Genomic DNA, 22,071 nt, shown 5'->3' with positions numbered 1-22,071 from the left:
TAAAATAAATAAATTTCATCTTGTGACATTGACATTGACGTCATACGCTCGTTCAACTTAAGATTGGCCGGGTGACACGCAAAGTAGGGCGATGCGGGAGAGGAGGGGAAGCAGCTGACAAGCGCGTAGTGAGAACACCACCAGCAGGAGTAGTACCGACGGAAATGCGAGAAGGCAGTGTGCGAGCGCCGCTACGAAGCAAGTTTATATCGCAGCAGCTGGATGATGGACATTGGGTGTCTGCGTATGCGCCGAGTGAGCTGGTACGCGTACGTGGACACAGGCCATACCATAACTGGGGAGACCGTGCACCGTGGCCGACGAGCTACACGTTACAGGCGATTGAAATGGATCAAATGTGGCACAGTACACTGAAGAGCTACAGAGAAGGTTCGAATATAATGAGGTTTCCGGTACATAGCGCGCACACACACAACGCACAGCCATTCCGCGTTCTCGATATCGGCTGCGGGACTGGTACTTGGTGCCTGGAAATGTCGCAGACGTGGAAACACGCAGAATTCTGGGGCATGGATCTCGCTCCGATACAGCCAAATCCGGCTTACCTGAGCCAGGACGATAGCCTCCCCCATCGCGTTAACTGGCTAATTGCAAACTTCCTCGATAAATGGCCTTTTGAGGATATGTCATTCGATTTCGTCAATATGCGTTTCGTCGCACTAGGTATACCGGAGGTGCAGTTCTACCATGTCCTCGACGAAGCTTTTAGAGTGCTGAGACGCGATGGCCATCTGGAAATCTATGAGCGCACGTACCAATTCGCCGCGGGACAGGTTCCTATCCCCCTCTCGAACCCCGAGATGGCACAGAGAGCTCAGCGGCAGAAGAAGCACTCGCACACGGATCTCGAGCAGGTGTATGAGGAGGTAGAGACGGTTAACTTGAAAGCACCCGATTCTAACGCGTTACAGGTCCTCACCGCACACACCATCAACAGCTCCCCGCTGTCTATCATAGCCTCTGCGATTGTCCTGTATGACGGCAAGGTGGGTGTTATGTATTTTGTTGTGTTTAACAAATCTGACGCTGTCTTGGTATCGTCTACTAGAACATTGTACAGTCTCCTGTTATCAGAGGTAGCTTTCCAGCTCGCTCTTTCACCCCAGAACGTAAGATGGATATGCGGGATGCGAGGCTGGAGCCCTGGATGAAAAAGCCACATGCTGAACACTTTATCAAGACAGTTACGCGGGCTATCGAGTCGCTGTCGCCGTATGAACGTGATTACCGTTTCAGAATGATACTCCAGTCGCTGTCGACGATGGTGTCCGAAAGCGCTGACTGGCTGTGGGATGAGTTTACCAGCAAGGTTGTCGGGAGTGAAAATGGAAAAGTCAATACCCACATTCACTCCCAACCACACTCCCCCTGGTCGAGCAAGGATAAATTCGATACCCAAGTTAAAGAGTGGTCGATGGATCTCAACAGAAGAGCATCGGTGGATAAATTCCTCGAGGTGATTTTTGGTTGGGAGGACGGAAACGAAGCCGAGTTTTGTCCAGGTGGGAGGAAGCTTGTCGGAGCTAAGACATGGTCGAACGAGAGGAAGTTGGAGTGTGAGTCTGCGGAAGACAAGCTTGGATCGTGGCAGATGTGTGGATTCAGGATACAGAAGAGTTAAAGGGAGGGATACCAATTATGAAAATTTTACACCATGTACAAATACATACCAACACTTAGGAATTTAACTATGTATTTTGAAAATAACAATAAAAAGTTGACTATTTGATGAAGAAAAATCAAGTAGAGAGAAGGTCGTTATAGGATAGAGATAGGTGAGCAGAGTAGGTGCTAAGGAAATATATCATGTGATGGGTGAATGAGTGCCATGTTCATAAGTGTCATGTTAATATGTGCCAGGTGTTTGATGATACATGCGATTGTAAAGAGAGAGTGGAATGCATTTAGAATTACTACTCAATTGAAAGACGCATTTGATCAAGTGGTATAGGATCAAAGTTGTTTAGATCGATTCCCATATCAGATTGAAGGGAGCTTCTGGCGAATGACGGGACGAGGGTGTCATTTAATTCAGGTTTGATGGATAATTCCTCCTTTGTAAAGTTAAATAGGGGAGGGAAGGGGTTACCATTTGGTAGCTTCCCATCAGGCTGTCTTAATTCGTCGAAGAAGGGATGACACATGGCGTCGATAGCAGTTAATCTCTGTTCGGGGGTGTATTGGAGCAACTGAGTAATGAGATCGACGCTATCTTGAGGAGTCTTTGGTCTAAAGACTTTGTTGAAGGGGTGAGGTTTAATTTGAGGGAACTTGTGTTCCATGTAGTTTGGATTCATAGTCTTAATTTGATCTCTGGTAGGTGTACCCAAGATTTTGATGATTTCGACTAGCTGGTCGATACCTGATTCACCTGGGAAAAGAGGTTGACCGAGCATGAGCTCAGCCATGACGCAACCAGTGGACCAGATATCGATAGCAGTAGTATAGTTAGTTGCACCAAAAATGAGTTCAGGGGCTCTGTAGTACCTCGAACAGATGTAACTAACATTTGGCTCACCTGGGATGAGCATTTTAGCCGAACCAAAATCGCATAACTTGAGTTCACCCGTGTTTACATTCAGGAGAAGGTTCTGCGGTTTGATGTCTCTATGACAAATACCAGAGGAGTGAATGTAAGCAAGTGAGCGGAGTAGCTGATACATGTAGAGCTTAACGTGTATCATTGGCATAGTCTGCTTCAACTTTGAGTAATGACGTGAAGCACGGTAAACGGTCTCTGGAACGAATTCGAGCACCAAATTGAGATAAACTTCATCTCTAGCGGGTTTGTCGCCTGAAGAGTAGAAGAAAGCTTTCAAGTTGACAACGTTCGGGTGGTTGACGATACGCATGATCTGTAGTTCACGGTTCTAAGGCGTGTAAGATGGGTGATTGCATGTACCCCAATCACTCACCTTAAACCTCTTATCCTGCAAAACCTTTTTAACGGCAATGTCTTCTTCCCTTGGTGAAATTAATTTAGCAGCGAAAACAACACCAAACGAGCCATTGCCGACTACTTTGCACGAAGTGTAGGATATTTCAAGATTATCGCCAGATCTGCCATCGCTGGCATCTACTTTGACTACCTTATGAGGTTCATCCAATGTATTCGATTTGTTGAATGGGGTTGTGCTGCTGGACATAGTGTATCGTGGTGGTGGCTGTTGACAAGGTGTCTCCCTTGAATTTTAAACTTTACTTGAATATTTCAAGTCAATTTCTTTTTACTAGTCTTTCCTATTATTCTTTCTTTTATATTCAAAATTACAAGCCTCCCCACTAATTCGCCTAGCCATGCTTGTCACGTGGCTACTACACTGATTAGATCATTAAATATTTTTATTTAATAAGCTTATCTTTCTAATTCCACCATCATGTCCACTGTGAGTATTCTCTGTTACTCACTCCACTCCTCTCAAATCTCAGCCATCTTCATCTCTTAACAGGTCCATGCAGGATCTTTGGTCCCAGTCTCGTTCCAGGGTTGCTACTCCACCTGCTGGTTCTGCTGCCCACGCTGCTGCGATGGCTGTCGAGGCTGCGGCCAGGGAGCAAGTTGGCGGCGCCCGTAAAAACAATTTGAAAGATGTACAAGGTGGTGTTGAAGCTAGCATTGAAAATGGCCTGGAAAATCCTTTAGAAAATCCTCCGGAAAACGCCCCGGAGGCACCCACAGAAACACCCATAGCTGCCCCCTCAGAAATTCCCCAGGATGCTACCAAAAAGCGTAAAAAATCTTCCACCACCACCAACAACTCAAAACGCTCTCGGAATCAATCTTCTCAGTCTTCTATCGATACTACTCCGCCTACCGCCCGTCTCACCGATTTAGGCGGTATAAATGAGTGTGTAGAGAGAATGCTCGAATTGGTTGCAATGCCGCTTACTCACCCAGAAGTTTACCTCCACACAGGTGTACAACCTCCACGCGGCGTTCTCCTCCACGGTCCACCTGGCTGTGGTAAAACTCTACTAGCCAATGCAATAGCAGGCGAAATGGCTGTTCCTTTTCTCTCAATATCTGCTCCTTCAATTGTTAGTGGTATGAGTGGTGAAAGTGAAAAAACTATCAGAGACACTTTCCAAGAAGCTGCCTCACACGCTCCATGCTTATTATTCATTGATGAAATTGACGCAATCACCCCAAAACGTGAAAATGCTCAACGCGAAATGGAAAGAAGGATAGTTGCTCAATTACTCACTTGCATAGACGATCTGAGTTGGGATAAGACTGATAATCGTCCAATCATCATCATTGGCGCTACAAATCGTCCTGATAGTCTTGATCCTGCTCTTCGTCGCGCTGGTCGTTTTGATCATGAGATTTGTATGGGTGTTCCCGATGACAGTGGCCGTGAAAGTATCTTGCGTGTTTTATGCGCTAGGTTGAAACTCGCAGGCAGTTTTGACTTCAAAGCTCTCGCTAAATCTACTCCTGGATACGTAGGTGCTGATCTTAGTGCTCTTACTGGTGCAGCTGGCGTGATTGCAGTGAAACGCATCTTCAAGCAGCTAGCCGATGAGAGTGGTGAGATGAGTATGGATGTAACGACTAGTGGTGAGCTTGATGAAAATCAGAGTACGCAACTCTCTTCGCTGCAATCACTCGTCAATCACCTCCCCAAACAGTCAACCATCGCACACTTCCTCCTCACACACCCAGCTCCACTCACAGACACCCAACTCGAGCGGCTATCGATAGAGTTCGGGGATTTTGACGCAGCCCTTAAGATAGTTCAACCGAGCAGCAAGCGTGAGGGATTTGCGACGGTACCCGATGTGACGTGGGGGGATATAGGAGCGTTGCACGCGACGCGCGACGAGTTGCACATGGCAATAGTTCAACCGATCCGCAAACCCGAGCTATTCACCTCGATAGGGATCCATGCCCCATGCGGTGTGCTCCTGTGGGGACCTCCTGGCTGCGGTAAGACGTTGCTCGCGAAGGCAGTCGCGAACGAGAGTCGCGCCAATTTCATCTCCGTCAAAGGCCCCGAGCTACTCAACAAGTATGTGGGTGAGAGTGAGCGCGCGATACGGCAGGTGTTCATACGCGCTCGCTCCTCATCTCCTTGCGTCATCTTCTTCGACGAGCTGGACGCATTGGTGCCGCGACGCGACGATAACCTCAGCGAAAGCTCAAGTCGCGTTGTTAACACCCTTCTCACTGAACTCGATGGGCTCGAGTCGCGCAAGCAGGTGTTCGTTATTGGGGCTACTAACCGACCTGATATTATAGATCCTGCTATGGTGAGACCAGGTCGATTGGATAAATTGCTCTATGTCGATCTTCCAAGTGCTGAAGAACGCGTGTTGATTGTGCGGACTCTCGCTACTAACACACCTATTCACCCAAGTGAAATCGCTAAGGTGGATCATCTCATCGCTTCGGATCGCTGCTATGGCTTCTCGGGTGCGGATCTTGCCGCACTGGTTAGGGAGGCGGCTGTTTTAGCGCTCAGACAGACGCTTATTTCTGATGCTCACACCGACGCTCAAACTGACACTCAAGTCCCCGTTGTCGTCCTCGCAGACCACTTCAGCTGCGCGCTCGATAAGGTTCGGCCGTCGGTGAGTCTGGCGCAGGTGAAGAAATACAACACGCTGCGCATGAAGTTTAGCGGGTTGCCTACCAAGTCCAAGAAGAGCGAGAGAGAGGAAGGTGATGAGTAAGATGGGGAGTCATAGAGTGTTATAGAGTATTTATGAGAGTATTTATACATATTCTAGAGTGTCAGAGGAGATGGATGGTCTTCTTGTTAAGATGGTGGCGGTTGGAGATACGCTGATATTCCAAATACGCAGCTTGGATAGAGTGGGAGTGAAGGGTGTGTTGGGAGTGTTCAGAGTTGTCCTCCCCCTCCTCCAAGCCGCGTACAGTAAAGGGAGAAGAAATAGGGATGGCTGGAGAGGGTTTATGGATTGGATGCTCTGCTTGGTAGACGATGGAAATTGCGATGAGGTGATGGAGAAAGTCTAGTGCGAGTGAGTTTAGAGTGTCTGGGATATCTTCTAGGTGTAGGTGCTGCAATATGTTCAGAGTATGGCTGTGTGTATGCTCACACCTATCAAGCAATTTAAGAGCGATATCAATAGAAATCCCCTTGCTCGTCGCTGAATCAATGAAATGTCTCAATTGAATGCTTAGTATGTTTTGAATAATTTGGGTGTTTGAGGGTGTATATCCATGTGTACTACTGATATAATCATTCAATGACATCCTTTTACCAGTAAATGCCTCTTTAAAGCGTCTTTTCTACTAAATGACTTGCCACAATTACAGTTAAATGGCTTAAAATCCGTGTGGATTCTCTGATGTCTCTTTAGATCGTGATTCCTGGAGAAGAATTGATCACAAATTGAGCACTTGAATGATTTCAAGGTTGTGTTAGGTGTGCTTGTATTACCACTGCTAGCTCGTTTTTCAAGTAAATGAGAAGATTTTGGTCTTTTGTATTTGTAGATAAAAGTCCTTTTAAGTGTCTTATTAGCTCCGTCTAGCTTGAAATTCTCAGTATCCGTGGTGGTTGTCGTGGCTGTCGTGGTTGTCGACATGAACCAAGGTATTCATTCAACAACGATGAACACGCCCACGAAGCCCATTCAATCAAAATTTGTACCATCGCCTTCTGTGAAGAGGCTATTCAATTCCCCCAACTACTCAATCCTCAGTGCTTCTCCACAGATTTCAAGGAGCGCTGCAGTGGATTTTGACTTGAACTACGATGAAACTGGCGGCCACGACGACTCAATTAACCTCCTCCCACCTCAATCCACCGACTCTCAGCTCATCGATAAACTCCGGCTATGGCGACACGACGCAATGATGCAGCATCTATACACGACCGCTCAATTCTGGGGCGATAAATGCTTACACCTCACAAATGACCCAAATGACGCGTTCTGGTTGGCTCAGATTTACTTCTACACCCACTCTTACCTACGTGCTGAGCAGCTTCTCACTAATCCTTTCAACATGAACGGCGATTTCGTACGCTTATACCAAATTTCTGTCTTTTGCAGATACCTCACTGCCCAGTCTCAGCTCAGGCTCGGCAAGTGGCACGAAGCGCTAGAGCTGCTCGGCGACACCAACCCTTTCAACAAAGACCCAAATCACGGCTATAACGTAAAGTGTCACGATGGCGGGATTAAGATTGAGTCCTCCCTCTGTCACCTGCGAGGTCTCATCCACCTCCACCTCAACAGCCCTGATAAGGCTAAAGAGTCTTTCATCGAAGCTCTCTCTCTCGACGTGAAGAATTACGACGCTTTTATCAAACTAGTCGGTGGTTCTATGTTGTCTGACGAGGAGGAGTGGCACTTCGTGCAGTCCCTTCACTACAAAGAGCAGATTGAGCATGATAGCGATTTCGTTAAGTTGATGTACACGACGCAGCTGAAGAAAAATCCCGCGCATGCAGCGCATATCGACAGATCGCGCGATGAGCTGTGTTTGGAGAAGTATGGCTTTGAGCAGAATGTCGATATATTGCAATCGCGAGCCGATTCGCTCTACTCACAGCTGAGATATGGGGAGTGTTTCAAGCAGACAACAGAGTGAGTGAGAGATTTACCAATTTAGTTAGAAACACTCAATAAAGCCTCATAGCATCCTCAAACACCACCCATCCCACCCAACAACCCTTCCACTACACATAGCGTGCATGCAGCACCTACCCAATCTGCGCAGCTCGCTTTTTCTGCTCGCTCACCAGCTCATCGAGACGGACCCTGACAGTGCGGTGTCGTGGTACGCCGTCGGCGTGTACTACTATCTCGGCAGCTACTACCAGGAAGCGCGCCGGTACTTGTCTAAATCCAGCCTTATGGATCCGCGCTTCCAGCCGGCGTGGATAGCATTCGGACATGCTTTCGCACTCGAGGGTGAGCATGACAGCGCCATTACGGCTTACTCGACAGCGAGTAGACTGTTTCCGGGCACGCACCTCGCCTTGCTCTACATAGCAATGCAGCATATCCAGCTGGCGAACAACGGTGTTGCGATGGGATTCCTCGCGGGTGCACTGTCTATTTGCACCAACGACCCCGCGGTCTACCACGAGATGGGCGTCGTGAGCTACTTCAATATGGAGTATAGCAAAGCAGTGGAGTATTTCGGCAGGACGCTCGAGCTGGAGGGGTTGGAAGGGGGTGTTGATGTACAGGAAGATTCACTTACACACGCACACAAAACCACCGCAACTACCTATCTCGGTCTCGGACAGGCGCAGCGCAAGCTGAAGCAGTTAGCACAAAGCAAGGCGAGTCTCCTGCGCGCGCTGCAGGTCGATGATTCATGTACTGCCACACTCACCACTCTCGGACTCGTCCACAATGAGCTAGGCGAGATGGAAGACGCCATCGAGGTCTATCACAAATCCCTCTCCATACTCCCAGGTGACGCTATGACGACGGAGTTGCTCAAGTTGGCAGTCAGCTGCAATGTGCGCGCTACGTCGGCGGAGAAATTCAATCGCCTGCCGGAAGCGTGGAGGGTAGGGGGAGTAGGTGGTGATAACAATAACAATACCAACCACACCAATCACACTAATAACACACTCTCCTTCCGCGATGACTCGTCTATTCTCAGTCAGAGCAATAGCAACATCGATATGACGCGCCATCTAGATGACGAGGAGAGTATGCTTATTGAGTAATGTAGTGTAGATTACATGTATTGATTAGGTTATTTATTTGTTTCGTTGTAAGCCTCATTCTCCGCGCGCTTCTGTTCTCTTTTGCGCTCATCTTTGAGTCGCCTTTTGACACCTCTATTTTTTGGCTTTGTGGTGTGCGACTGCGGGTGTACGTGTGCGTGTGCGTGTGGCTGTGGCTGCTGCTGCTCATCTTGATTCCCATCTTGATCACTATCGCCCTGCTCACCTTCACGCCGCTCACCGACCAACATAACAACCCTAAGAGCAGATTGACTGCGCTGGTGCATTTCGATATCAGCCTCTTTATCTGTGGGGAGAACTTGATCGATGACGTCGACTGTGCGAGTGCGCAGAAGAAATCTGATGGCGTTAGTGGAGTTACCGAGGTGCTTTCTAATCATTGGAATAAGCTGGAGCGTGAATGGGATCGCCGCAGAGAGTGTATTGAGTATAATCTTCGTAGCGCCCAATTCGAGGACTAGCGATTTAATTCTGCGGATATAATTGATCGCGCTCTTCTTCCTGCTTACGTTGATAACATTTGTGCGTTTCGCAGCGCTCGTTGTTGCTACGGAGGATGCACGCCCAGAAGCGGTGCGTGAGGATGGCATCGGCGGTGGAAGCTTACGAATACGAGTGGAGAGCGTCTTATTCTTGTTTGTACACCCACTCGTATCATCCGTCCTTATCCTCTTGCTCTGTCCATCGTCTTGGTCTATTTGGCTTTTTCTCTTGTTCATCGAGGTGAAAGAGTGCAAGATGAAAATGATCCAGACGCGCGGATTCTCAGTGGCACGCAGAGTGAATAAGTCACACAGCGCACAGAGCCTAATACAGCCAGTGCCGCTCTCAAGCATAGACACACAAACCATTCCAACCAGCTACACAAAGCAGCCAAACCATTCAAATTACCGTAGGAATGGACTCGTAGATGAATTCATACAGCTTCAATCCATCAACGCACTCCCTTCAAACCTTCTCGTAAGGAGAGACGGCGGGAGAGTCGCCAACGACGGCATAAAGAGCGATGTACGCCGCGATCTCAAGAAGGTAATGAGGAATTTGTAACATATATATTTTAATTTGCACATTTACACTCCCATGCTCCCTACAGGACATACATGGATGGCGTGTTATACCTCTTGCCATTGTACACGCTCTGACCGACTTGCCAGCCCTTTACATCTTTCATTATCTCGCTTTCACGTGCCATTGCCGCACGCTCTCTCCTGTAGATGTCCCTGTCGTTCTCTGCCATCAGTGCAGGTACTATGTTGATGCGTGACCATATCTTTTCACGCTCGAGTTCTCGCATCTCAAGGTTCCCTTGGCCGAGCTTGTAGAATCCCCAGCCAGATATCGCGAGGATCGTGCCGAAGATAACTGCTCCGCTGGGTCCTTTCAGCGGGAGTGATCGCTTGTATTTGACTGTCTCAAAGCCACCAGGCGGTGGGAGGTCTCTGGGATATCATCAGAGGTGTGCGTAGTGCTGCAAGCCCACTCACTGCTTGCCTCTGACGTACTCCATGGCTGTTGGTGGTTGCGGTTTGAGGAGAATCCGTCGACTGACAAACACAGCCAATATTGCACAAACACAGCTCAATTGTAATTTATATTCATTTACAACGCCTAAACACCCTTCCTCACTCAACTTGCTCGACATCGCTCAAGTCTGGCTGCGAAGGGAAAAAGTTGTAATCGTCGTCGATATCGACATAGCCTTGTAGATATTCAGGCACCTTCCTCTCACCTCCCTCGTTCACCCCATCCACGTCCACCGCCCGCTCATCCTCCACGCCCTTCACCACCTTGTTATCCTGGTCCACGTAAATATCAAACTCATCCTCCTTCTCTTTGTACTCGATGTTCGTCTCGAGCTCTTCAAATCCCGGTGCAAATGCTGCCCAGCGCTGTTTGTTGTTTGTTGTCCACGTCAGTATCTGCCCATGACTGTCTATGCTCGCCATGTGTGGTTTGGTAGGATGCCAGATCACGTCGTGCAGCGGACTGCGCGGTCCTTCGACCACCTTGATCAGTGTCCCCGATGTCGTGTCCCATATGTATATATAATGTCCCGCTTTATGTCCGCTGCCTGGAATTTTGTAGCGTTGAGTACCTTGAGAAACCCTACAAAGCAAACCCACCGCCTATTATGTACTCGTTGTCGTTGGAGAAGGTCACGCCATTCCATATCGTTCTGTCGATCTCGTCGGCGAAGCGGAACAGCGTGGTTATCTGGCGCAGGTCGTCGGAAATGCTAGCGACGCGGATAGTGCGATCTCGCGAAGTACAAGCGACAAGTCTGGGCGGTGTGAGGTGTGAGTTGTGTTTTCAATCTGTACCTCCCACCTGTCTCTGTTATCGATTGCAATCCGCTTGATTGCGCCATTGCAGATAGCAGTCTCTGATATGACCTGTAATAGGTGAGTGCTGTGATTTAGATGTATAATTCCCCACACACATTCAAACTCGGTAATTCAAAAATAAGCAGACAGCCCTGCGACGTTCCCCCCACAATGAACCGGCCACTCGGGGAAAACATAGCGGTTGTCATCTGCGACCGCTGAATAGCCTGGCCGTTAGAATCCGTCTCCCAGAGCATACCTATCTCAGTCTTGGCGAGTTTCTCTTTTTGTCTCAGCTGGGAGAGATCGACGAGGTAAGTCTGCTGGGTGGACAGCGTGGCAACGACAGACGTGCTAATGAACGGGTGCAGGAAGGCTTCCTGCACTGGAGCGTCGTATTTGATAGTATGCACGCGCTCGCCCGTCTCCACGTCCCACAGCACACAGCTCCAGTCCCTGCACGCCGACAGAAGATATCGCGAGTTGGCTGACCAGCTGTGGTGATGGCGGGTGCGCGGTTAGCACTTGTCAATCATCGCGTAGCACCCAGCTCTCAGCACCCACCTCACCGTCACGACAGCCTTCACGTGCGCCTCCAACACCCGCAGCGGCGCTAGAGTGAGCATGTCCCAGATATTCACGAACCCGTCAAACCGCCCGGTCGCAAGTAACGTGCCTTTGTACTTGCCCCCGTGGTTGTACGCCGCACATGTCGCTCCTGCGTCTAGCGTGTGCTCGAGCGTCTCTGGCCGGTCTAAAGCGAATGGGTCTGCGGCGTGGTTAGCTGTGTCTAGAGCTGCCTCTGCTCATTCCACCCACTCGCCAGTGCTAAGTCCATCGATAGCGATAGCGATAGAGATTGAGCACAACAAATGAGCGCATTAACGCTTTCTAAAATGAAGATATATCAAATTGGCTGTACATTTACGTCTCCACGTGTGTTTCTACATCTCAGTTTTCCTAGTTGGGGTTTTCTATTGAGATTCCCGTTTTGTCTCAATCTCAACCTGATATTGCACATGCTTCTCAGAAGCGCGGCGAGGATGCATGTACAGATCTCTGCTTCGGTCTGAGAGCAGCGTTACCGTATTTAAGTTCCTGCTGAGCCTGTACGGATTCGATCGACTTGAAGTATCTAACGGTCCCGACGCGTAGTTCAAGTGTGGCATCTTCATCAGCCACCACCATAGCCCATGGGTGTTGCTGAATAGCAGAGACAGTCCACATATGATTGACGCCTTCCTCGATAGACTTGGCGAGAGCGGGAGCCTTATGTTTGCCCGTGATTACGATTATAACCTCACGTGCATCCATCACCGTCGCTATGCCCACTGTGAGAGCCATCTTGGGTACTTTGGCTATATCGTTGTCGAAGAAACGCGCATTGGCAACGATGGTGTCGTAGGCCAATGTTTTCATGCGCGTGCGCGAAGCGAGCGATGAACCAGGCTCATTGAATGCAATGTGACCATCTTCACCTATTCCACCTAAAAACAGATCTATTCCGCCAACAGCCTCGATCTTCTCTTCGTAGCGCGCACACTCTTCTACCAGATTCTCCGCTTCACCGTCGAGGATGTGAGCGTTGTGTGGTCTACGCGGTGTTTCTTGTTAGTAAAGCTGTAAATCACGTGAATACACTCTCGAGAGACTACTCACTCTATATCCACCTTGCTGAAAAAATTGTCAAACATGAACGAGTGGTACGATTCAGGATGCGACTTGGGAATACCAACATACTCATCCATGTTGAATGTGATGACATGCTTGAATGAGACCTTTCCGCGGTTGTGCAGGTCGATCAGTTTGTGGTAGACAGGCAGTGGTGAGCTGCCCGTCGGCAAACCAAGCACGAAGCGCGGGTGATCGTTTGTTGGCTGGAACTCGTTTATGCGCTTAGCTATGTAGTTGGCTGTGAAACCTCCAACAGCTGGCTTATCGTCGCGGATGATCAGTCTCATTTGTGTCGTTGAATGTTACTTGGTAAAGAAAGCGCGCGTCAGTTATTCAATTAAAACCCCACCGAAACTCGCTCATCAGATCTTACCGCATCCGGCGAAAACAGCGAGGAGCGTACGACGTCATCATCAGAAATTAACACATTTACGCCGCATTAAGCGTGTTGGCCGAGAACGAGAAGGAAAAGGAGAACGTGAACGATAGTGACAACTATAAAGATAACTAATCGAAGCTACGAAATGAAAGTAACAAAGTTCACCAACTGCGTGTGTCTACAACGTGATGGCAGTGTGGGTGTGATAGTGATTGTAGAGCAGAGCACGCCCGACTAACCACAAACACACAGCTAGCCCACGCGGATGTCTACGTCGATACGCACACGGGCAAAATCATCTCAGGACAGGATTTTTTCTACGCTGCCCAAGAGCTTCCTTCACAAATAATCGATTGCGCTGGTGATATACTCTCGCCAGGGTTGATAGATGTCCAGATAAATGGTGCTTATGGGTTCGATTTCAGCCTGTGGCCGCCACTGGGTACTGAGAATTTGAGCAAGCACGAGCAAACGGACGCGTATCTCGCCGGGCTGGACAGGGTGGCTGGAAAGATAGTTGAGACCGGAACGACGTCATTTCTGCCAACGATAATAACCCAGCAGCAAGATCTGTACCGGGAGGTGGGAGACAGTGATTACGCCAAGATGAAAGCCGCTAACACCAACACCAACACACCAGATTATCCCGCTACTTGGACCACGCTCGCAGGCAAACTCAGCGCACATCCTCGGCTACCATGCCGAAGGGCCATTTATAGCAGGATCGCGAAAAGGAGCGCATGCGCCGCCGTTCCTCCTCACAGCGCCGCGGGGTTTGAGTTCGATCGAGGGAGTTTATGACAGTGCAGCGACGCAGCTGCGTACACCCGACAGCGGCGTGAAGCTGCTCACCCTAGCTCCAGATGTGGATGGGATAGCTGGGGCAATTGCGCCTCTCGCGCAGCTGCCCGGCGTTGTCGTCTCGATCGGACATTCAGATGCAGATGTGGACCTGGCGAGTAAGTGTGTGGACGACGGAGCGCGGTTTATCACGCACCTTTTCAACGCTATGCCGCAGCTGCACCACCGTGACCCCGGCGTTATCGGTTTGCTCGGCAATCAGCCGAAAAGGCCGTTTTATGGGCTGATCGTCGATGGCGTGCATGTTCATCCGAATGCTGTAAGATTGGCTTATGACGCTCATCCAAGTGGGTGTATCCTCGTAACTGACGCTATGCCCCTTATGGACCCCCATCTCGGCGACGGTATCCACGACTGGCGCGATGGCAGGAGACTATTCAAGCAGGGCGCTAGACTGTATTTGGAGAACACTACCACGCTCGCTGGAAGCGCTAGCACGCTAGATGAATGTGTTAGGAATCTCAAGTCATTCACAAACTCGAGGTGTTTCGGTGGGGCACTCGCATGCGCTTCCTACCACCCAGCATCACTCCTTCAGTTGACACACAAAGGCAATTTAGATGTAGGCTCAGACGGGGATTTGGTGATAGTCGATAGATACACTGGGAAGGTTAAGGCGACATATGTCAAGGGAGAAAGTGTGTATCGGTGCTAGACATTCAAAACTTTTTTCACGGCTTGAATGATAATCCGCCATTCAGTCTCGTGTATTCTGTTTTCCATAGATTCAAGCGTGTCTTGTTTGTGTATGTCCACGTCTGCAACGACAATAGGCTCACCACGGTCGACTTGGGGGATGACGTAGTGGACCATGCAGCCAGTTTTGGATATGTGACCTTGTTTGAAGGCATCGTAAGCCCTCTCAATTGCGTGTGCACCGTCAAAGGCCCCGGGAAGGGCAGGATGGAGGTTAATGATTGGTTTTTGGTGGATATTGTTGAGGAAAGCAGGGGAAAGGATCATCATGAAGCCAGCCAAGACGATGAGGTCAGGTTTGTGTGAGTTTACCATGTTACTGAGTTCAATTTCCCAGTCTTGTCTACTTGAACCTGGGTTTCGATTGAGGAATGTTTTGAGGGCGAGGACTTGGGTGGGGATAGGAGGATCACAGCGTTTAGCCCTTTCTAAACCAAATACATTTGACTTGTTTGATATTACCGCCTTAACGTTTACAGAAGGAGGCAAGTGGAGATGAGCGGGAGTTCCTAGCGGCGTAGAAGAATGCTGATGCGGCAGAGAATCGAGAATCGCTTGTAAATTTGAACCAGAGCCAGAGATTAAGACAACGATATTCATGTTGGGTGTTGGTGAGGAACCGCCATGACGAGTATAATTGGTAATTTACTGCACAGCTACAACAACAAAACGCCGAGCCAATACAAGCTATTGGATTCCTTCTTACTCGTGTTATGCCTTTCCGCTGTCTTGGAATTCGTCTATGCGCTGTGTATCGATAACACACCGTACAACGCCTTCTTGGGAAGGTGAGTTGGGATTTTATACGGCGAAAGCACCTCACAATCACTCAGCTTCATTTCAAAGGTTGGACAGTTCATCCTCACCGTGAACCTCAGAATCCAATCAAATCCATCCAACGCACATCATTTCACTCAAATATCCCCAGAGAGGTGGGTTACGCGTTGTTCCATTTAACCATTTAACTCCCTCTCAAGATCATTCGCTGACTTTGTCTTTGCCTCGCTTCTCCTCCACTTTTGCGCTATTTCTTTCCTCGGTTGAGCCCGATAAACACATTTATTCCCTTACAACGCTCTAAGCACCGCCTCTTCCACATCCGTCGTCGTTGCCTTGCCACCCAGATCCGGTGTCACCTTGTCCCCCTTCAAAACCTCATCCACTGCTCTGTAAATCCCTGCTGCTGCCTCCGAGTACCCCATATGCTCGATCATAAGCGCTGCTGATCTAATCGATGCTATTGGGTTCGCGATATTCTTCCCTGCAATGTCCGGTGCTGATCCGTGCACGGGTTCTGCCATTGCAAACGTATCATTCGCGTTTATCGATGGCACGACTCCGAGACTCCCAACCAGTGCTGCTGCCCCATCTGATATAATGTCTCCGTAGAGATTAGGCGCAACACAGACATCGAACAGCTGTGGCTCCCTGAACATTCTATAAACGAATGAATCGACCAGCTGCTCAACCAGCTTCACCTTGCTAAACCTCTCATCAGACTTGTGGGCCGCCTTGATCGACTCCCTGAACAATCCATCCGTAACGCTCAATACGTTGGATTTGTGTATCGACCAGACGCTTGGCTCTGTGTGAGGTGAGCTACACTGCGACTGTGACTGTCTGACCTTGTCCCTCTTCAACGCTATCTCGAAAGCAAGCTTCCCGATCCTTTCAGACGCATTCTGGGTTATTTGGCGGGTAGCTCTAGCCACCTTTGACCCGTCACCCAGCGTGTCCAGCTCCTCTTTCTTGATATAAAGACACTCCGTGTTCTCTCTCACTGTCACCATGTCTACTTTCCCATCCACGGTCGACACTGGTCTGATGTTGGCGTACAAGTCGAGGTGCTTGCGCAATGCGACGATTGGTGACGAGTAACCCGTTACCTTGTGCGATGGGCTCGATACACTGCCAAAGATAGCGCCGTCGACGTCGTTTTTCATTACCTCTATCGTCTCATCCGGCAGTGCAACGCCTGCTCTTCTGAAATACTCGAATCCTGCGTTGAGCGGGATGAACTCGAGCTTAGGGAGGGTTTTCCTCGATGAAAGCTCCTCAAGCACTCTCTGTGCTGGCTGAAGGTTGTGTCAGCACGCTTCTTTCCTTCCCTCTCCTTCTCCGCCTACAGGAAGCACTTCATGGCCGATTCCATCCGCCGGGAGCATCCCGAAGCCTGTGCGGTGTTAGCTGGGCATCCTACACGCTATCTACACCCACGGAGCGTCTTTGTCGCGAGATTTCTAGCTGCCGATGACATCAAGCTGGAGGTGTTGAAAGAAGGCGGTAAACAGCGCAAATTGTAAAAACTTTCACAAACATAAATTTAAAGAGGTGGTCTACATGGTGTGTCTATAGTAGCATACATCGCGCTGCTCGCGTTACCGCAGCTGTTGTTTTCAGGTTGAGGTAGAAATTTGCGATTTCCACTTTATCTCGAAACGAGCGTAACCAAGCTCATCAGCTCTGCCGAGACCTTTCTCCACATCAAAGAGGTCTGTATTGTCTATACACAACGCATCCCCGTCTGGTTGAATGAACCGACCGCTGAAAGCATCCTCGACGCTCTCCTTCATCCCTACATGTGTCTTACGGAGAGCGATGAGGACGTGGAAAGTGCCCTGCTTCGACAGCAGCTGAGCAGCTGCGTTGTGCAGCATGTAAGCGTGGCTGAGGTCGTAGCAGACATCTGCACCGAACATTGTATCGAACGTGCCTAACGCACTCTCACTATCACTGCTATTCCAATCGAGATGTGTAACGTGTGTAGGTGTGCTTGTGCGATTCACTTGGACATTCCTGCGCAGATTCGCTATTATGTCGCTTAGGTAGTCGCTTAGAACGACTTGTGTACGCTTGTAATCCAGCTGCGACGCCATTTGCGCGCACGCAATTCCCACCAATCCCGTACCCGCACCTACTTCCAGCAAACGACTCCCGTCGCGCACGCCGAAATGGTCAGGGTAGCGACATACCAGCCGCGACAGGTGCACGGCGGCTCCCCAAGTCTGAGCGCCGACATCCTCGTGGCCGTTGACTGTGTTGTCGTGCATCACTATCTCGAATGGTGTGGCATCCCGGCCGATGAAATTGAATGTGCGATCGATGGGACCAGCGGCTGTAGGTTAACGAGTGTAGAGTAAGCGCGTTAGCCTTGTTGCTTTTTCAAATGCAATTTGCAATATGCAAGAATACATCAACTCACCAGACATGCCCGCAACACACGCCAGAGCCGCTGCAGCCATTTCTACGACTCTCTCTCTCTCTCTGTAAGCCTCCGTCGTCTCGTCTCCCTCTCCCGCTTCAACCTCACCCAGCCACTCCTCGCTTAGGGCTATCAATCGCGTCAGCCAGTTGCTCGACCACTTCCTCTCGAAGCTGTCGTCTTCGTTCTCCGCCGCGTACTGCACACGCGTGTCCGATGCGTAGACATTCTCGCCATCGTCGTTGGCATGTATCGACGACCACCCATCCACGCCTTGTGTCGGGTTGGATACCTTTATCCCTGCCACTGTCGACGTGTATATAGCCCTGAGGCTGTTAATTACCCGCTCCAAATCCTCTATCGAGGGAATTCGACCCGGTTTTATCGGTGGAAGGTGTCTCGAAGCTATGAACATGGAAGAAGGCGGTAAACACGCGTGATTCGTGCAGTTTGTGTGTGTTTGGGGCTATGTGGCTGTTTTTATACCACATACAAGGCTCATACATCCTTTAAAGTTTATCTTACAAAACAAATTTATGCGTCATTTGACACAGATGCGGCAATCTAAAATACCGCGCCTGCTCTAATTGACGCTGTCACTCTGCCGGACATTCAGAACTCCACAGCCATTTTCGCGCTGTGCAATTATGTGATGGCCGAGCTGAAGAAAGTCTTCTCGGTTCAGAAACCAGAGAAAAAGGACATGAATTTTTATTTCACTATTTCAATACACTCGATTTACTCTGCTAAACGGCCTCCGTATTCCCAGCTCAGGCGACGGTGTCGCGCTCGCTTCCGCTCTCGCCGCCGCCTGTTTCAGTCTACTCGCCGATGGCCTTTTCCCGAGAGTCCTAGCGCGTGCAATGGCGCGTCTGGAGCGTTTAATCTGTACGTTATCTCTCCACATGCCGAGCCACTTGGTGAGCGACTCTCTGCGACTGATATGAGCAGCTAGCCGAGCATTACGTGCCGATGGCAGCTGGGCATTCCACAAGCGCAATGTGCGCGTCTTGAGAGAGGTATTGTAATGACGCACAGCAGGTAGTGCAGCACAAACGCTCATCCACCGCGCTAGTCCCGCATGCAGCATCCGCTCCCGACGCAGTATCAGCATCTCCGTCTCTACCGCTTCCAGTTCTAGTGTCTTTATCTGGTCGTACCACGCCTCGAATGCTGTGCGTTTCGTGCGCGTTAAGCGTCGTGAGAGGAATTGCTCACACTTTCTGCTCTGTTCCACTCCCAACTGCGTTCGACGCTGCCATCTCGCCAGCATGCCGCGACGGGTGTCTGTTGGGCGCTGCGTTAGACTGTGCTCTCCTCGCTCCCCTCTAACACTCCACTCACTCTCTTCTTTCGCCTCCCGGTACGCCGCACCGGCGCTGTGCAGACCCTGCACGGCTGTGTTCTTGGCTCGCCACTGCTGCATAACAGACCTGGGTTTGTGTTAGAATGCACACAGAATCTCCTCACCAATTCTAAAAAGCTAGAGGAAGTACACCCACTTCTTTCTCTTCCGCTCGTGCAGCATGTCGGCAGAATACATCACGTCGCGGCTGTCAATAGTCCTCTGAAGCCACTTCTGGAGCACAGCCGATGTGAGTGTCTTGTGCGTGCGCTCAGCTTTGAAAAGGTCTTCTCGAGCTCTGAGGTCACATAGAACGCCAAATCTGTTTCTCCACACTGGGTAGATGTGTCAGGAGTGTTTTTCGGTGCAACACACCACCCACCATTCCAGCTGTCTTTCTTGACAGTCAGCTCGCGTCTGCCTATCCACTCTTCCTGTCTCTTCCGACTGAGAGCCATTCTCCATCCATAGAAAGCATTTTTCTTCTGGATCATCCGTCGCAGCACATATCCACGTCTGTTCATCATCCGTTTATGCTGGTAGTTACGCATCCACTTTTTCAATGCAACATGCTGGCTGTTCACTTGCCTGAATTCGACAGCCAGCCCATTCCTAACGCGCACCTCACCCCATCTTGACTTCCACCTGTCGAACAGACCTACACCCAACTCCCGGATGTGCACGAAATGGTACTCTTCAGCCACCAATTCTCTTTCCTGAACATCTTGCATTTTGCTGTACCAGTACTGCAGGACGAGCTGGCCGAGCGTGTGCATATGTGAGAGGTGGAAAGTGAAGCACTTGAGCGAGAGTTGCCACTGGTGTATAGTCTGTCTCCTGATTGCTTCGTGTCTATCTTGCGAGAAGGTATCAGCCAGAGCAGTGAATTTCTGTACCGTGTACAATTTCCGCTGCCAGGCGTAGAAAGCAGTGCGCACTGCAGATGCATCTCGCCATGCTGCGGCTGCTTTATTGGTATCAGTTCTGTATTTCCACGCATCAAAGTATGTGCGCGTCGCATCTCCCCGCCATCTCTCCTCATATTGTCTTTCTCGGGTTTGGAGAATGCAACGTTGTTTCCAGCGATTCAAAAACCTCGCTGCTCGTCTCTCGTTCGCAATAGTAGCCAATTCAACAACAAGACTGTCCTTCTCGAGTACTTGTATGGTGCGTTGCTTCCATTGCTTGAAATGCGCGCTCATTGTCGCATACGAATACCTCATATCTGCCCTCCTCGTATCGGTTGCTTGCCGCCATAGCTGCCAAGCCTTTTCCATCAATCTCTTCGCAATACCCTTACGTATAGTTACGTATGTCGTGCGCAATCTATTTTCCTTTCTGTGGCGAAGTCTGTGTCTTAGACGAATTTTCCATAGTTTGAGGGTATCGTTTGTTATTCTGGTATTGTCGTGCGACACTGCAACGTGGGTGGCAGCAAAGACATGACTGTTGAGTGCATACTGCCATTTATGAAAGAAGGTACTGAGAATGCGAGATTGTTGTACCGTTTCTACTTTCACATTACTCTCGTGAATCCACCTAAACAGTCCAAACCAAGCGTTGAAAGTGCGTGTTAGAATGTTTTGATTATGCAAAGCATCAGCAGCGCTTTCCATTTCTCTAAGGACTTTATTTTCATCCGCTCGCTGTCTCGCTTCGTCGAGCTCCCTTTTGCGAGCAAGTTGAGCGCGTTGGTGGTGCTGATGTTCTTGGCGTCTCTGTGCTAGTTGAGACTGACGAACGCGATTAGTCTGAGCGTGAACACTAGCCATTGCGCGTGCATGGAGTGTTTGAGGTGAGCGATGAGACGAGTGCTCATATTGGATTGGAGGGTATTCCTTGTCAGTTTGTCTAGCATCAGCAGCCAGTGCAGCAGTGGAAGTGGAATGAGAGTGAGAAGAGTGAGAATGAGAGGAATTGGATAAAGTGGGTGAGCTGCTATGGTCTAAAAACACAGTATCGCGATTATTATGGATATTATGACTATTATGAATAGAAAACTCAGAATACTCGGAATACTCAGAATTCACAATAGCTTGCCACCTTTCAAACCAATCGCGTCCTCTAACGACACCCAATTTCAATAGCAAATCATACAATTCCACTTCATCGTTTTGATCAATTCCGTGCGCGTCGAGTACTTGATTATAAGCATTGAATAACGAGAGAAAAGAGTGAGAACCGCGTGGAACAGAGTCTATGATTTCAGAGATTAAATTCACAGTTGATCGATTTATATTTGATATGTTTAGGGAGGTGTCCATTGGGTGTTCAAGTACAACGACGCGATATCAATGACACTGCCAAATTTACGCTCAATATTCGCAGCGTCAAGGAGTCCTCCAGATGAGAGAAAAATTTCAAGAATTTCTTTTACAAATTTCATTATTTGGCTGGTGAGTTGTGCGGGAATTGCGTTTCGAGCGGCGAGTGCGAGTGCGAGTGGACAGGGAAGGCAGCTGAGGTAATTCAAATATTCAATCAGAAATCCATCAAGTAGCAGGCTTCTTGTTGCCATTAGCCTTTACAGCATCTTGGATGATGTCACCTTCATTGAAAGCAGCTCTTGCCCTCTTTATATCCTCTTGCATGTACAGCAACTCCTCAACTCTATTCAGCTTCTTGGTGTCGTTACGCAGTACGAACTTGATGTCTTCGATCTTTATTTTACCGCGATTTCCACTCGCCTTTTGCGATTTGTAGCATATTTCCATTATAAAGTCAATCAATATCTCCTCCAACACGTTTGTTGCTTCTGGATCTGGATTGACGTCGTCGCCGAATGAGTACATTAGTGGGCGTACTTAGGCATAAGGCGCGTTAGGGGGATATTTACATTCTAACACCACACCACTCACACTCTTTGGTAAATTGACCCTTCATTT

At 49.3% G+C, this 22,071-nt stretch overlaps 16 protein-coding genes across 16 annotated transcripts; 6 read left to right on the top strand and 10 right to left on the bottom strand.

Annotated features, from left to right (window-relative positions):
- Positions 1 to 164: 164 nt before the first annotated feature.
- On the top strand, positions 165 to 1,642 carry J056_003101 (uncharacterized protein; the record flags this gene model as incomplete). Its single annotated transcript, XM_009268405.1, has 3 exons — positions 165 to 887; positions 933 to 1,007; positions 1,070 to 1,642. The coding sequence occupies 3 exons, from the start codon at positions 165 to 167 to the stop codon at positions 1,640 to 1,642; spliced, it is 1,371 nt and encodes a 456-aa protein (XP_009266680.1).
- A 292-nt stretch (positions 1,643 to 1,934) lies between these two features.
- J056_003100 (Protein kinase gsk3) lies at positions 1,935 to 3,167 on the bottom strand (the record flags this gene model as incomplete). Its single annotated transcript, XM_009268404.1, has 2 exons — positions 1,935 to 2,891; positions 2,937 to 3,167. 2 exons carry the CDS (start codon positions 3,165 to 3,167, stop codon positions 1,935 to 1,937), a joined length of 1,188 nt encoding a protein of 395 aa, XP_009266679.1.
- Positions 3,168 to 3,398: 231 nt separating this feature from the next.
- On the top strand, positions 3,399 to 6,004 carry J056_003099 (uncharacterized protein; the record flags this gene model as incomplete). The annotated part of the gene is made up of 3 exons (XM_009268403.1): positions 3,399 to 3,407; positions 3,451 to 5,693; positions 5,755 to 6,004. The coding sequence occupies 3 exons, from the start codon at positions 3,399 to 3,401 to the stop codon at positions 6,002 to 6,004; spliced, it is 2,502 nt and encodes an 833-aa protein (XP_009266678.1).
- Positions 6,005 to 6,604: 600 nt separating this feature from the next.
- On the top strand, positions 6,605 to 8,684 carry J056_003098 (Anaphase-promoting complex subunit cut9; the record flags this gene model as incomplete). Its single annotated transcript, XM_009268402.1, has 2 exons — positions 6,605 to 7,584; positions 7,637 to 8,684. The coding sequence occupies 2 exons, from the start codon at positions 6,605 to 6,607 to the stop codon at positions 8,682 to 8,684; spliced, it is 2,028 nt and encodes a 675-aa protein (XP_009266677.1).
- A 29-nt stretch (positions 8,685 to 8,713) lies between these two features.
- On the bottom strand, positions 8,714 to 9,424 carry J056_003097 (uncharacterized protein; the record flags this gene model as incomplete). The annotated part of the gene is made up of 1 exon (XM_009268401.1): positions 8,714 to 9,424. The coding sequence occupies one exon, from the start codon at positions 9,422 to 9,424 to the stop codon at positions 8,714 to 8,716; it is 711 nt and encodes a 236-aa protein (XP_009266676.1).
- A 25-nt stretch (positions 9,425 to 9,449) lies between these two features.
- Positions 9,450 to 9,752, top strand: J056_003096 (uncharacterized protein; the record flags this gene model as incomplete). The annotated part of the gene is made up of 1 exon (XM_009268400.1): positions 9,450 to 9,752. The coding sequence occupies one exon, from the start codon at positions 9,450 to 9,452 to the stop codon at positions 9,750 to 9,752; it is 303 nt and encodes a 100-aa protein (XP_009266675.1).
- Positions 9,753 to 9,792: 40 nt separating this feature from the next.
- On the bottom strand, positions 9,793 to 10,212 carry J056_003095 (NADH dehydrogenase 1 alpha subcomplex subunit 13-B; the record flags this gene model as incomplete). The annotated part of the gene is made up of 2 exons (XM_009268399.1): positions 9,793 to 10,144; positions 10,190 to 10,212. The coding sequence occupies 2 exons, from the start codon at positions 10,210 to 10,212 to the stop codon at positions 9,793 to 9,795; spliced, it is 375 nt and encodes a 124-aa protein (XP_009266674.1).
- Positions 10,213 to 10,327: 115 nt separating this feature from the next.
- On the bottom strand, positions 10,328 to 11,867 carry J056_003094 (Set1 complex component swd1; the record flags this gene model as incomplete). Its single annotated transcript, XM_009268398.1, has 6 exons — positions 10,328 to 10,776; positions 10,829 to 10,986; positions 11,034 to 11,098; positions 11,146 to 11,524; positions 11,594 to 11,798; positions 11,849 to 11,867. 6 exons carry the CDS (start codon positions 11,865 to 11,867, stop codon positions 10,328 to 10,330), a joined length of 1,275 nt encoding a protein of 424 aa, XP_009266673.1.
- Positions 11,868 to 12,055: 188 nt separating this feature from the next.
- J056_003093 (Glucosamine-6-phosphate isomerase) lies at positions 12,056 to 12,990 on the bottom strand (the record flags this gene model as incomplete). Its single annotated transcript, XM_009268397.1, has 2 exons — positions 12,056 to 12,623; positions 12,689 to 12,990. The coding sequence occupies 2 exons, from the start codon at positions 12,988 to 12,990 to the stop codon at positions 12,056 to 12,058; spliced, it is 870 nt and encodes a 289-aa protein (XP_009266672.1).
- A 237-nt stretch (positions 12,991 to 13,227) lies between these two features.
- On the top strand, positions 13,228 to 14,540 carry J056_003092 (Putative N-acetylglucosamine-6-phosphate deacetylase; the record flags this gene model as incomplete). Its single annotated transcript, XM_009268396.1, has 4 exons — positions 13,228 to 13,278; positions 13,335 to 13,664; positions 13,723 to 14,434; positions 14,482 to 14,540. 4 exons carry the CDS (start codon positions 13,228 to 13,230, stop codon positions 14,538 to 14,540), a joined length of 1,152 nt encoding a protein of 383 aa, XP_009266671.1.
- Positions 14,541 to 14,594: 54 nt separating this feature from the next.
- J056_003091 (Phosphoribosylglycinamide formyltransferase) lies at positions 14,595 to 15,239 on the bottom strand (the record flags this gene model as incomplete). Its single annotated transcript, XM_009268395.1, has 1 exon — positions 14,595 to 15,239. The coding sequence occupies one exon, from the start codon at positions 15,237 to 15,239 to the stop codon at positions 14,595 to 14,597; it is 645 nt and encodes a 214-aa protein (XP_009266670.1).
- A 24-nt stretch (positions 15,240 to 15,263) lies between these two features.
- On the top strand, positions 15,264 to 15,683 carry J056_003090 (Dolichyl-diphosphooligosaccharide--protein glycosyltransferase subunit DAD1; the record flags this gene model as incomplete). The annotated part of the gene is made up of 3 exons (XM_009268394.1): positions 15,264 to 15,427; positions 15,473 to 15,571; positions 15,617 to 15,683. 3 exons carry the CDS (start codon positions 15,264 to 15,266, stop codon positions 15,681 to 15,683), a joined length of 330 nt encoding a protein of 109 aa, XP_009266669.1.
- Positions 15,684 to 15,706: 23 nt separating this feature from the next.
- J056_003089 (putative homoisocitrate dehydrogenase) lies at positions 15,707 to 16,896 on the bottom strand (the record flags this gene model as incomplete). The annotated part of the gene is made up of 3 exons (XM_009268393.1): positions 15,707 to 16,714; positions 16,766 to 16,812; positions 16,857 to 16,896. 3 exons carry the CDS (start codon positions 16,894 to 16,896, stop codon positions 15,707 to 15,709), a joined length of 1,095 nt encoding a protein of 364 aa, XP_009266668.1.
- A 139-nt stretch (positions 16,897 to 17,035) lies between these two features.
- J056_003088 (uncharacterized protein) lies at positions 17,036 to 18,256 on the bottom strand (the record flags this gene model as incomplete). Its single annotated transcript, XM_009268392.1, has 2 exons — positions 17,036 to 17,754; positions 17,842 to 18,256. 2 exons carry the CDS (start codon positions 18,254 to 18,256, stop codon positions 17,036 to 17,038), a joined length of 1,134 nt encoding a protein of 377 aa, XP_009266667.1.
- A 309-nt stretch (positions 18,257 to 18,565) lies between these two features.
- On the bottom strand, positions 18,566 to 21,450 carry J056_003087 (uncharacterized protein; the record flags this gene model as incomplete). Its single annotated transcript, XM_009268391.1, has 4 exons — positions 18,566 to 19,128; positions 19,186 to 19,274; positions 19,344 to 19,521; positions 19,569 to 21,450. 4 exons carry the CDS (start codon positions 21,448 to 21,450, stop codon positions 18,566 to 18,568), a joined length of 2,712 nt encoding a protein of 903 aa, XP_009266666.1.
- Positions 21,451 to 21,678: 228 nt separating this feature from the next.
- On the bottom strand, positions 21,679 to 22,069 carry J056_003086 (Transcription initiation factor TFIID subunit 13; the record flags this gene model as incomplete). The annotated part of the gene is made up of 2 exons (XM_009268390.1): positions 21,679 to 21,989; positions 22,045 to 22,069. 2 exons carry the CDS (start codon positions 22,067 to 22,069, stop codon positions 21,679 to 21,681), a joined length of 336 nt encoding a protein of 111 aa, XP_009266665.1.
- Between the last annotated feature and the right edge of the window lie 2 nt (positions 22,070 to 22,071).

Source organism: Wallemia ichthyophaga, assembly GCF_000400465.1.
Source record: "Wallemia ichthyophaga EXF-994 unplaced genomic scaffold scaffold3, whole genome shotgun sequence".
In the NCBI taxonomy this organism is placed as follows: Eukaryota; Fungi; Basidiomycota; class Wallemiomycetes; order Wallemiales; family Wallemiaceae; genus Wallemia; species Wallemia ichthyophaga.
The sequence above is the reverse complement of the archived record's forward strand: the minus strand, read 5'-3'. Positions and strand labels throughout refer to the sequence as shown.